Source organism: Camarhynchus parvulus, chromosome 4A, assembly GCF_901933205.1.
Source record: "Camarhynchus parvulus chromosome 4A, STF_HiC, whole genome shotgun sequence".
In the NCBI taxonomy this organism is placed as follows: domain Eukaryota; kingdom Metazoa; phylum Chordata; class Aves; order Passeriformes; family Thraupidae; genus Camarhynchus; species Camarhynchus parvulus.
The window spans coordinates 17,334,845-17,348,210 of record NC_044600.1 but is presented as its reverse complement, the minus strand read 5'-3'; the positions used below and the strand labels follow the sequence as shown (position 1 = coordinate 17,348,210).

The following is a 13,366-nucleotide window of genomic DNA, read 5'->3' as shown; positions in this document are numbered from 1 at the left end:
TCATACAGAAATATCAACAGACTGGAGCTTAAATCCCCACACACAGCACAGCAAGACCTGTGAATAGGCACCACCACAGTGATCAGGGCAGAGAGCCTTGAAGAAATCCTGTCTGACAGCACCACACAAGGAGAGAAGAACAGCCTTTAACTCCCATTTCCTGTAATTTCTGAGGTAAATAATGAACCAGAAATGGAAAATCCTGGGCTAAACTAATGAGATCAGGGGAAACAAAAATTCTAGTTGTCATCATCACCTCCCCAAACACGCACATGGGTATTCCCTGCAGATACGCCCTGTTCCAAAATCCAATCTATCATTTCTCATATATGTCCCTGTGAAAAACCCAGACATCTTAATAGCATAAAAGCCTTTAAATACTAGAAAAGAAAGTCATTCCTTGCACAGATGAACAGCAAGTGTGGGAGTATCTGCTCTTACCTTGGCACTGGCCAGGAAGCCCAGGGAAAGGGCGACCCTGGCGCGCAGGTCGGGCCGGTCCTTGGGCCACACGTAGGACAGCATGGCCCGGATGATCTTCTTGGCATCGATCTCCTTCAGCTGGGGGAAGGACAAACAAAGCACTGCCTTACACAGAGACTTGGGAAGTAAAATAACTGTAAGTAAGAGTGTATTTTATACAGTTGGATCACTTCTGTATTTTATTTGATAGGAAATAGACACTTGACAATGCCTGAGACTAGGACTGCCTATTAACATTTCAAGGTGGAGAAGTTTATGTCCATGACATGCCGTTAAAATGTTCCATGTTCTCCAGAGTGCAAGGCTGGCTGGTTACAACTGAAACACAGAGAAAGCCACAATTCCCCATCTTTAAACACCTCACAGAACAAACAAACTGACCCTTCTTTTTTATCTCCTCAAGATTGCTGTACAAAAGTCAAGGGCTTGCTACTTCTTTTTTTGGAAGATGTTTCAAAAAAGCAGGAGAGAAATGCAAAAAAATTAACAAATTAACAAAATATCTAAGGCAAGAAGGAAGCCTGAAAGGTCCACAATAAACATAAATAGTTTGGAGAACATTCCCTGCCATGGAAAATCAGGCTTCACAAGGCAGAAGATGTACATGGCTACAAGTTGGCATTTTGTCACCAAATGTCACCGCAAATGTATTGGAACATTACACAGGATAAGCACAATGCTCAGTATCACTGAGCATTGTTTAAGGTATGTTTTTTGTGAGGGGATTCAGCAATATCTGCTACAGGTCGCCCTAGCTTGAACTCCTAGACTTACATTAAGAAATTGGAGAATTTGCACACATTTCATGCTCAAGATTTTGCTCTCTCACAGAGTGTGTCAAAAATAACGTGAGAAAAATTTGTATTTGCAATAAACACAACAAGATCTAGACACAACTTCAAGTTTTGACCTTTAAATGATGCTATCAATTTTAACTGAATTCTTAAAATAGCTTCTCCTCCAAATCTCAAATTTTCCTCTAAGTAAGAGCACAATCCATTTAACAAGACAGCTTGAAAAATATAACTTTTTCTGCTTTGTTTAAGTTTTGCTTTGGGATTATTTCCTGTTGTTGGGTTTGGTTGCTGTATTTTTTTATTTTGTTGGGGTTTTTGGTGAATTATTTTTTGGATGGACAGATGTTTATCACTGACACTTCTGATAATCCCACTGAACTCCCAAGCTAAATTATCTGCAGCCTAAACCACGTTTCCTAATTGAGAACAAGAGGATGTGCAGCAACACACAGCACAAGTATCAACAACTCCTTTTTCTGTGCTAGCTACACTGGGGTTAACTTGAAAGACACAAGGGTTATCTAAGAGAGAAAGGAGGGCAGCAAGGGCAGCTAAATCTCTCCATTTCAGGCAATATTTTGTAGTGGGGAGGAGGGAGGGAAACAAAAAGTTAGTGCACACCTTTCAAAGATGATTTTTGTGACAGAAGTCAGTAGGAAGGAGAAGTATTAGAATAAATCCTACTGTTTGAGGATAAACCAAATTAGAAAATAAATTCTCTGTTAAGGTCTGGGGTGAATAAGCAAGAAAGAAGAGGTCTGTTAAAAGGTAAAATTGCTGAGGCAACCAGGGAAGCCAATCCTATAAAGGTAAGCTTTTAAAGGCACCAGGAAATTCATCTCAGTTTTTCTAGTCACAGCTTCAAGCAAAACCAAGGCATTTTGTCATCAAATGTCACTGCAAATGTATTGGAACATTACACAGGATAAGCACATTTCAAAGAACTTTTAAAAAATGGGTATATGGAATACTTGCAAGTAGAGAGAGGATGCAAAAGTGCCTCTGTTGTGTCCTACCCACTTAAAAGATGGAGATATCTGCTGCAGCATATACATGAATCTTTCCATTTGAGCCAAGGATATGCATAAAAAGCAGTTCAAACATGTGGAAAATATCTTTGATCGCCACTTACAGGTTAAAAGGAAGTTAAAAAAAATTGGTACCACATTAACACAAAAGATACAAAAGTGCAATCAGAGCAGTTCTAATTATATGTTGCTATTGGCTAGGCAGACTTTGCACAGAAAACCTATTAAAAGGAACAAAATATATTGGCTGCAAACAAGGAATCTATTTCCTTTTTTCATGGCTCTGAAGGGTGACAGAAGCAAATCCATTTAGAAAAAAGTCAGGAGGCAGCCACTCACTTGCCAAAGGCCTTGCAAAGGAACAAGAAGAAATATCAAAGGATGCAAAATGCACACATATTACATCAAAGTTTACCATGAAATAAATGTTACTGTTGTACAGAAACATGAGTTAAAAAATTGTTTAAATATGCAAGTGGCAACATTAAGAATTAAAATGAGCAATCTGTTCAACGGACTCAGGCCTTTTTTGATTCTCTGAGGTACATAAAAAGGTTAAGAGATGAATTTATTTCACCTCCTTTTAAATGGTAGTAATGTTTTGCATTTTCTTTACAGGTCTATTTCTACAGAAATGCAAGGAATGGAAGGAAAAATATTAGAAATCTAATAAAGTAGGGAGCAATGAAGGAAAGCCTTTTCCTCTTCTTGAATGCAGCATGGTTTTAAAGCACTCTATGCAATACTGAAGGTGATCTGCAAAAGAATGACCATTGACCAACTTCCTGCCCCTTCTACCCATCCCATTCAGGTTCTGGACCTTTTAAAATACCTAAAGAGGGGGAAAAAAAAAGAAAGCCATAATTCCTCTTCACCATCTCCATGGTTATTGAGCACTGCAAGGCATCCACTGGGCTGCCCCTGTCACTTGGTGGATAAAGCCTGTGCCAGGATGATGAGCTGTCACAAGTGGGATACAAGAAAGTGGTAGTTTGACTTGAATTTAAGCTGTCACTGCTGATGAAGAGAGAAAGACACAATTCTGGCTCCCTGTGTGCTCCCTCAGGCAGCTCTATCATCCTTTCCATTGTACCAGCACAAGTTTCTCCCCCTGCAAAAGGTTATTCTCCCAACCAGCACCAAAAAATCCCCTGAAGCTGGTGAAGATCAGTTCTGATCTCAGTACTCAGCACAGCAGCCACTGCTGTAAGCAAAAGTTATTTTGGAATTTTAAAAAGTGTAAGTTTCTTTAGTAGTTCCATGTGAGATGAAGGTAATGTGCTCTTCACTCTGTGCTCATCCTTAGGGTTCAGTTCTGTACCTGCAGAAGCTGCTGTAAAAGGGGCAATTTAAAATGTCACTCCCAAAGTCAGAATAAACAGCCTGGTGTGTCAGAAAAAATCTGGAACAGGGAAAGGTGTAATAGAGCTGACAGATATCTCACCTGCAGTTCTCCTAAAAGTATAATCCTAGGGAAAAAAATGTAGTAAATGGGGTGCCAGTATTTTTACCCACTGAATCCAAGTGCAAGCACACATGAGATACAGGAACTGCACTTGGAGCAGCAGAGCATTTCCTTCCCTTCAGTTTTTCTGAGAAATTCCTGGCAAACCCAACACTACCCTGTTTTTTTCCACTCCTCACACATTTCACCTCTTCCACAGTTGGTCCTTGCTGCTTTCTCCTGGACAGCTGGTATTTGTTTGGTTAGACAACAGCCTTAACTGACCATGTCCTGTATTAACCACGTTTCAGCTGCATTTATTGCAATAAAGAAGTTAAGAGATTGATTTACACAGGAATAGCTGCAAGTGGAGGCTGAAGGGAGAATGCCAATGGAATTTTACACTGCCAGCAAATGAAAAAAATATCATCTGGCATCAAAATTTTGGGATAACATATTGCTAGTTAGTTTTAGCATTAAGGAACATCCCACATCCCTTAAGGTTACTTGTGTTGTGGTAAACAGAACCTTCCATTTCCTTTCTGACCAAAGAAAACCCTGGAATTTAAATATGTGAAACAGAGAAGGAGACTCAGGTTTGAAGTCTGTTTTGCCCAGGAAATCCCTGAAAAGAGCTTACACAAGGAGGGTCTTAAAATGAGTCTGAAGTTAACATTACATGCAGAGCCACTGGTACCACTGACTGGAGACAGGTAATTATTTTGTTTCCCCCTGTGCCTCATGCAGAAAAGATCACAGATGTTTACTAAAACAAGCTGGCTACACCTCAGGTTATGAAATTCCCTCTCACAATAAAACATACACCTCTCCTGACTTCTGCATGTAGCACAAGCAGGTCTGGATTCAATGAAGGGACAACTCTCAGATGAAAACTTGAAAGAAAATCCTAAACTGAACTCTTCAATTTCTTTACAACTGAGGCTGTAGGAGAGACATTCTCAGAACAGTTAAAACCAGCAGAGCAGCCCTAAAAGACCTGGATTCTGAAATTGAAGATTGTTTATCATCAATATGGTCTTCATTAATTTTAGGGAAGATTCCATCCAAGTTTGAACAAGTTGGAAGACCCGGATTCTGAAATTGAAAATTGTTTGTCATCAATGTGCTCTTCATTAATTTTAGGGAAGATTCCACCCAAGTTTCAACAAGTTACAACCATTCACAGAGAATGATTCTGCAAATACACAAAGCATCAGAAATAAGTGTGCCCAGGAAATGAGAAGATGGAAGTTCTGTACACTCAAGAGCTTTGATTTGGCAGTTTTAATCACACAGTTGATACTGTCCTGTTTTAACCAAAAGTTTGCCTCATTTTCTGATTGTAATCATTTGGTCTAATAAAAGATCCTGCTTCTCCTCATATACCATCATCATTACTTTAATGTGCTTCCTGAATAGAAATACAGTCAAAATATACCAAATGTATTCCCATTAATTCCAAGTAAAAATACACACAGTTTAATTGCTTCTCTCCCCTCCCGTTTCAAGTGTGATTTTACTAATTGATGCAATAACCCATGAGCTGATTCCTACTATCCTGTCTGCCAAGTCACGGGCAAATATCAGTCACAAACAAGATCAACAGACTAGTGAATGACAAGGAAACATTTTCCATCAAGAGAATCTAATCCAGGGCACTTTCAAGGGAGTGTGTAACAGTAAAATGGTATTTTTAAAAAATAAATTAAGCCCTTCAACACCATTATCACAGACATTTGGTGATTTAAGAGCTATCAAGTCTACATTGACAATTTAACAGTATCTACTACAATATTTATATATCTACCAAGAGAATTTTGGACAAATTGTAGCTTGAGGTCTTCAGTTTTTAGGTTTAGGTTTTTTGGGGAAGCTGATAGCGTTTTTTATTTAAAAAGCAATAATAACTGAGCAAGTTTTACCCCTTCCTTTGGATCTGTGTGAAGCCCTCCACCAGCATGGCCATGCCAACACATCCTCTTCTCCATCAGCTGCCACCTGGGCAAGATCTGTGTGAAAATGAAAACTCAATTTGCAAGAACCTCAGGAAACAGGCACATAAAAGCCAGCAGAAAGAAGAACTACTGGCTTGTTTTACCTCCTTCATCGTCAAACAGTTCAAACTTGTTTTAATAGAAGATCTCACCTCCCTCTAAAAACCTTGCCCTGCTTAAGAAAACAATAATAAAAAAGGGATATAATAATCCTAGCAGCAAAGAGCATGTTCCAAGCAGCCAGGAGGGAAAGATAACAGATCCTTAAATATTAAAAATCAACTAAACACAGGAAAACCTTGAGGTTTTGGAGGATAACCATACTTGGGCACAATAATATGTAAAGTGGAACACATTTAAGCAATAATACTCTCTCCATGTATGTAAGAGTAACTTTACTTGAGGGCAAAAAAAAAGAGATAAATCTGCTTCCCACTTGTCTTTCCTCCCAGGATGGGAATGGGAACATTATCCCATTCCAGAGGTCCTGCCCCTGCCTCCAGGGGCAGTTTGGAAAAGAACCTGCTTGTTAAAAACAAATGCTCACTTCTCTTAGCATGTGGCCAAGATACCCTGGAGAAAATTTCTGAATTTATTTATGCATGTAGATGTACTAAAAAATAACAACTCACTACCACCAGGCATTTTTCCAAGTTCAAAGTGCCTGCCACAAACAATGGACCTGTTAAAGCTTTTCAGAAAAGAATCTGCTTTTTGTTTAAAAGATTTGCTACATGTTGACAATTTCTAGGTTCAAGTTAGGTAAAAGCTCATTAGCAATTTTATTTTATGTATGTTGGTTGATAGCAGACCCCAGGGCTTCCCAAATCAAAATGTCACTTTTCACATTTTAAAGAAAAGCATCAAAAAACCCAATCTAAGTAGATTTCATGCTTTGAAGTCCCAATGACCCTCAAAAGATTTTAGCTACTTAAGTCAGTTATGAGTGGTTATTATTTTATAATTAAAAGCAAAAAAAAAAAGGCAAGAAAAACACATTTCTCACCTTCATTCAAACAAGTGTGTTACCCAGAAATGTGTCATAACTTCCACAAACAGGAAAAATTTCATCTTCCCTGTGTTTGCACTGGTTTTAAGGCAAGCAGACCTCATAGGAGTAAGAGCCTGACATCCTGATGAGAATATTCTACAACCTAAGCAGAATTTTGAAGGAATTAAGCCCTACATATTGAAGGAAAACTCAGTTTCCTAATTGGGTATTTTCTGTGCTTAATAAATGAATCTAAATATCACCACCCCAACCCCACACTTTGAAGACCTCTCTTTTGAAGTTATTGTGTTACCATTAGTTTGCAGAGATTCAAAAAGATTTCTAGGGGCAGAAACAAGTTGCCATTTAACTTCAGAACTGTCAAGAGTGAAATTAAAAAAAAATCAAAGTAACAGCAGTCTAAACTGAAAGATGCTGCAAAGGCTTAAGTTTCTCATGACCTGCAAGTTGGAAGAACAACAATTTATACCCACCTCTGAATGCTCCAATAATGGTCTTGAATAATTCCCTCCCAGACTGTGCCATGATCCTTGCCTGCAGACTGGTGGAATCTACAGAATAAAACAAGAGGAAAAAAAAAAAGAGAGAAATGAAAACAGAGTCATGCAGAACATGCACTTCACATTCAGAGAATATTCATCTAGTTTATGTAAACAAGCATAACATGAAAAGAAGGCAGATGGCTTTGTTTTTTAACAACTGACCACAGAAAAAGAAAATTGGTGGGGAGCAGCTGTAAAATAAATTACATTCACACATCAGAACTGCTCAGTGACAATGAAGTGAATTTCCCTTCCCTGCATCCCCACTCTCATCAGACTTTGTTTCTTCTGTACAACAAAAGCCCAGCTTTCCCTTTCCTCTCATTTTAATTTTCTCCCAGGTTGTCTTCTGAATTCTTTCAAACAGCCTTTTGTCCTGTTTTTCATTAAGAAATGTTATTTTTATGCTTATAGCTTCTGCCATTCCCAATTCCTCTCAGCTCAGCTCATGCCATGCTTGTCTCCAGAAGGCAAATCCAAGCTACAGCTTTTGCCTGGCAAGCACTGGGACCATGAGAAGTGTGTCCAGGTTATCAGGACACAATAAATGCAATATTCACAGATCCTGCCATGCACTTAACCTGTAATACACAGCTGGCACCAACTGCACCATGCTCCACATGTTACCTTGCCAAGCAATCCATATTTTTATGTTTTAAAGAGCCAAAATAGTTTAAAAGGAGCATTTGTTTTCCTCAGAGGGACTGGCTGGCAGTGCTTCCCCATGGCAGCACACAGGGACCTCTCCTGGTCAGCACTGAGGGTGCACATCAGCCCTGACACTCAGTATTCCATCTTCACTGCTCTGGGACAGAATTAACCAGAGCCCCTCTCACTCCATACAACAATCACAGCAAGAGAAAAGAGCCAAAGAGCTGCTGACCAGCCCATGGCAAAGGAAAAACAGTAAAAAAAAAAAAAAAAAAGGAACTTGAAAATAAAAAAAGTAATTTTAACCTTAAAAAACAGCAGCACCATCATATATTTTATACTTCACTTTAAACATCCCTTTCTTCCTAAGACACATATCTCAAGTAATAATTTCATGAGTCATTTCAAAGAAAATGAAAACCATTTCTCCACAAGTTATCACATGCACCCGCTATTCCAAATATTTCTATTATATGACATTATATACAGAGAAAGAGTGAACATCATAATTATACATTTTGCATTTAGTATAGCTAACTGGCCTGGGTGAACCATCCTGATACTTCCAAGACCTGGGTTAAACAAAGCAGTTGCATTTCTAAAGCACTTCCCTGCAGATGCACTCCTAACTCAACAGCTTTGTGTCAGCACAGAGGATTCCACCTAAAGCAAGACATTTTCCACAGGAATGTTGACAGTGCCACAAACAGAAAATATAATGGAAAAAAAATGCTTCAGCAGTATTGGAAAGTAGCTAATTATTGTTTTCTGAAGTGTAGACACAGGACATCATAGAAATGTTTTACTAAAAATCCATCTCTTTTGACCTCAAAGTTCTCAGAGTTCACTTCTGACTGAAATATGAAGCAAACAACATCACAGAAACTGAAACAGCAGCAGATTTGGTCTCAATTACTGCATTATATAAATAGCCTGATTTCTTGACTGATGCTATGAACTGTCATGGGGTTAAGTCAGCAAAAACATTAAAGGTCTTGCACAAGGTACACAGAAAAACCTGTTCTTATTTTCAGTCTTGAGCCTGGAAGACTGGAAGTTTCAATCCTCTCTCAAGCTCCTGCTAAAAACAAATCTGAGCAGAGAAACAAAGAGTTAAACAAGGTGAACAATTTCCTTCATGGTAATTCCTCTGACCATCACAGTACAGAGAGCAAAAGTGCCCAGATGAGAGGGGCTGCAGCTTCCCTTGCCACTCCACACCTCCTGCAGGAACACTGAGGACTCCACTTTCCCTCACCAGGGCTCCCAAGAGCTTTAAGACTACAAAGAAAAGCCATCCTTTAATCTAATCACAACACATAAAAGAAGCAGGTTATTGCTTTAAAGAACCAGGAGCAAGTCCTGCTTATTTCAGAATTTAAGAAATAATGCAGGGAACTCAAATTCTGGCATCTCCTAACTCCTGAATGCCTGACTCTGCACCATTATGTTCTTTTAATGTATTTTTGGATATGATTCTATAAACTCTAAAGGATGAAACAGATGTCTAGTACTGATTGCACATAAAAGTCATGTTGTTAAAGTGTCATGACTGTGGGTAGTAGTTTAAATACTACAAATGCAAACAAACAACAGGGATTAAACACATTTGTGCAAGGTCAAACCCACACTTAGAAGCTTCTCTCTGGAATATGATACGTTGTGTTCCAGACATGCTGCACTCATCTCATGGGGATTTTTTTTAAACTAACTGAAACAGAAAAGATAACTGAAGGTGGGATTCAAGTTCCTCTGCCGCATTTAAATCCCACAGTTAATTCTGATGAGTTTACAAGGCAAGAAAAGAAATTAGGCATAGGAAAGAGTGGAGGGAAAATGAGAGAAAAAGGTGAAAATATTCTGGTATAAAGATAGGCTAAAGTGTCACCAGTATGAACAATACAAACTTAATTGGAGCTACAGTGGCCAATGTGCAATTGCTCTGGGCACTTGGATGGATGTGTACAGAGCAAAGGAAGGGACCTTAAAGCTCTGCCATGGGCAGGGACACCTCCCAGGACACCAGGCTGCTCCAAGCCCATCCAGCCTGGCCTTGAACGCTTCCAGGGATGGAGCATCCTTCCTCACAGCAATTTCAGATGTCCATTTTTATAGGCAGATATATGGGATTGCTGCCCTGCTCAGCAGCAACACCTCTCTTAAGGGGTTTTAAAATTCAGGGCATTTCAAACAGCCCCATACCAAGCAGGTACTTGCAGTGAGGATTGCCAGGGACTGTCCAACTGCACCTTCAGAGGCCAGAGAAGAGAATTTACCAATGCATACAAACACATGAAATGTCTGGACAACAAACATCAGTGCCATTTTACAGAACAGACCAAGCTCCAGGTGAAAATAAATAAATTAAAATATAAATAAATATAACAACAATACCTGAAACTTCTCTTGCAACCCCTGCCAGAGCAAGGGATATTATTAAGTTATGCAGAAGAACAAGCTCTTTATCACTAGCAGCTGGAAGGGCAAGATAATGGAAGGAAAAAGCCTCTATTTTGTACTGTAACAGTTACAATAATTTACACAGTCCTGCTTTCTACAACTGCCAAAGTTCTCCCTGAAAGAAAACTTCTCAATGTATTTCTCTGCTTATAAAGATTCCTAGCAAAATAATTATCCTTAGTTAAAGGCTGTTTGACTCTTCCATTCAAAAGCTATTTTCTTTCCATTTAGCTAATTTAACTAATTTTTAGATTCATTTAATTTCCATATTTACACTGAACAGAATTTGTCATTGCATTTATTTTGAATATAGGCAAACTTCTACAAAAATCCAAACAAACAACCAACAAAACAAAACAAAACAAAAACCAAACCAACAAACAAAAAACCCCAAAAAACCAAAAAAAAACCAACCAAACAAACAAACAAAAAAAAACCACCACAAATTTCCTAGGAAAAAACCCAACAGCAATTGTTCAGTTACTCATAAAGTTTATCAAGCCAACGTGCCAGTTCTCTACTCAGCAGAGATGCTAAATTCCAAACACAAGTTCTGACATGATGAAGCCCTGCATGCTCCAACCACAGGAGGGTGAACTGAAGGAGCTGTGGTTATGGAAATTCAAGCTGATCTCAATATTAAAAAATGAGGCCTGATCCCAGCTCCTGAAACCTGTTTTTCCCCTCCATAAATTTAGATTTTTTCCTCTCCAGCATATAAATGTTATGTGACTTAGTATTCAGAAAAGCAAGTCTCTAATCAAAACTACTGAAAAATATAAGTGTGAGGGGGAAAAAATACCTGAATCTGTATTGCAATAACACCCAAACAACTCTACTGTATTTGACTCTCATGGTACTAAGTGACATAGAAAATACATATATTGCATACAATTAGGCTTACAATTAATTGCAAGCTTTAAAAAAACCTACACCAGACATGGAACTATGAAGACAGATCAAGTACCACGTGAAATCAAAGCAGAGTAGAAGGATGAGAGCCAAGTCTTTGAAATTAACTTTTTCAAAAAGAATGGTTACAACTTTGTTCTTACAGTCATTTTACCAGAGCTTTTTCCTGTCTTTAATCCCATTTTCCCCCAGGAGTTAAGCTGTGGCTGTACTGTTCACCAGCTGGAGCTGTAACAGGCACAACTCTTGACTGAGCCAGCTCTGGTGCCACAAACCTCTGCTATTTGTGTAATTACATCAATTAAAGCAGAACTGTGGCTGTGGAGTTCACTCCCAACTGGGGCTTTACCCAGCACTGAGGAGCTCTGCTGTAACTGTGCCACAGCAGGTGAAGCCCTTCCTGTCAGGAAAACACATCTTCCTCTGTCAGAAAATTTGTCTAAATGGTTGAAAAACCATGTCCCAGAATTCTGAAAGGCATTATAACCAAAAAGTCCAGAACATTTAAGTCTGAGCCTCCTGTTAGAGTTTTTGTTTAATAAAATAAATGCTCTTGCATTTCATTAAATCTATCAGCCAAACAGAACTTGATGCAAAAGTGAAAATTCATTACCAGACCATCAAAAAATGCATTCATTGACCACGTTCTAACACAAAAATGCCTAGAAATTGAAAAGCCAAAGAGATGAACACACATACACACACACACACACACACACATATATATATATATACCACAGATGTAGTATTAACTTTCTAGTTCAGTAAATCCACATTTAGTGACACGTGGCAATTAAAACTGATCAGCAGGGACTGGCATTTCTCACATGAAAATAAAGTCATTCAAAAGGAAAGCAGGACTATAATTAATACTTCTATTCATCACCATGATAACATTGCTGTTTGTTCCCTAACAGCTGAATTATGTCTCCAGGAACACCAGACAATACTGAGTATTCAGGTGTATTTTAATGTATGCAAATACATGGGGAAAATATTTGATCTGCATCGACTTTAGCTCTCAGCCTCTTGCACAAGTTTCAAAATTAAAACATCCAAAATTTGCCCTTTCAGTCCTGCTCACCTCATCTAGTACCATAAAGTTGACTGTAGTCCCTGACAGAATTCTGCCTGTCAGGAAAAACTAATCAAGGCGGGTGACAAAGAAAAGTTACTCATAAACAGCAGTAATCTGAGAGGCTAAAAAAAGTTTATTATCAAACAGAATTACAAGCTGAGTTTATGGAAGTTCATTCCCTCAGTCTTTGAGATACACTTCCTTAATCCACTTTGAAAAATGCACGTGAATTACTGAAAGCTGGACTTAGTTTGAGATAAAGTACTCAACACTTTACTTGTAATAAAAAATAATTCGCTAGGACATATTACAGTGTTCCACAGCTGACAGAAGGGATTCCAACTCCAACTGCCTGTCCGCACGTAGCGGCGGAATCAGCCGTGAGCACGAGTCAGTCACTACACAGCATTCAGCATCCGCTCAGAGACACGGAGGCCTTTAATGCTCGTCCCCAAAGAGAGCCCACGACACCGCCGGCCGCTCCGCACGGGTGTCCCCGCGGGTCCCGGCCCCCGGGAGCCCCGGCCCCCCGCGCGGCGGGCACCGGTACCGGCCAGGCAAGGACGAACCGGGTGGTGCTCGCAGAGCCGGCGGAACAGCGCTGCGGGCACCGGGGCGCCCCTCAGCACCCACCCCTCAGCCCCTCAGCACCCACCTCTCAGCCCCTCAGCACCCACCCCTCAGCCCCTCACCCCCTCAGCGCCCACCGCCCACTCCTCATCCCTCTCCGTCCCCGGCATCCCCTCAGCCCCTCATCGCCCGCCCCGGCGCCCCCACACACCTGTACTCTTCCCGGGGCGGCTCGAGGGCCTCGCCGCCCGCTCCCCACCGCTCCTCCGGCGAAGCAAGCGACGGTGGCGGCGGGCGGCGGGCGCAGCAGGGCCAGGGCGAGCAGCAGCCGCCGCTTGCGGGAGGCTGCGGCCGCCAGGCCCCGCGGTGCCCCCAGCACCGCCATCTTGCGAGGG

General features: G+C 40.3%; 1 protein-coding gene across 1 annotated transcript in view; it reads right to left on the bottom strand.

The window, feature by feature from the left end:
- ABCB7 (ATP binding cassette subfamily B member 7) overlaps positions 1–13,366 on the bottom strand; it is a 36,369-nt gene extending 23,003 nt beyond the window's left edge. The window contains exons 1-4 of the mRNA XM_030967546.1: positions 13,183–13,366; positions 7,232–7,309; positions 5,675–5,761; positions 442–561 (exon numbers count right to left, since the gene is read on the bottom strand). Of these exons, the coding sequence (XP_030823406.1) occupies positions 442–561; positions 5,675–5,761; positions 7,232–7,309; positions 13,183–13,356 (459 nt within the window). The 5' untranslated portion in view covers positions 13,357–13,366. The remainder of the gene's footprint in view (positions 1–441; positions 562–5,674; positions 5,762–7,231; positions 7,310–13,182) is intronic.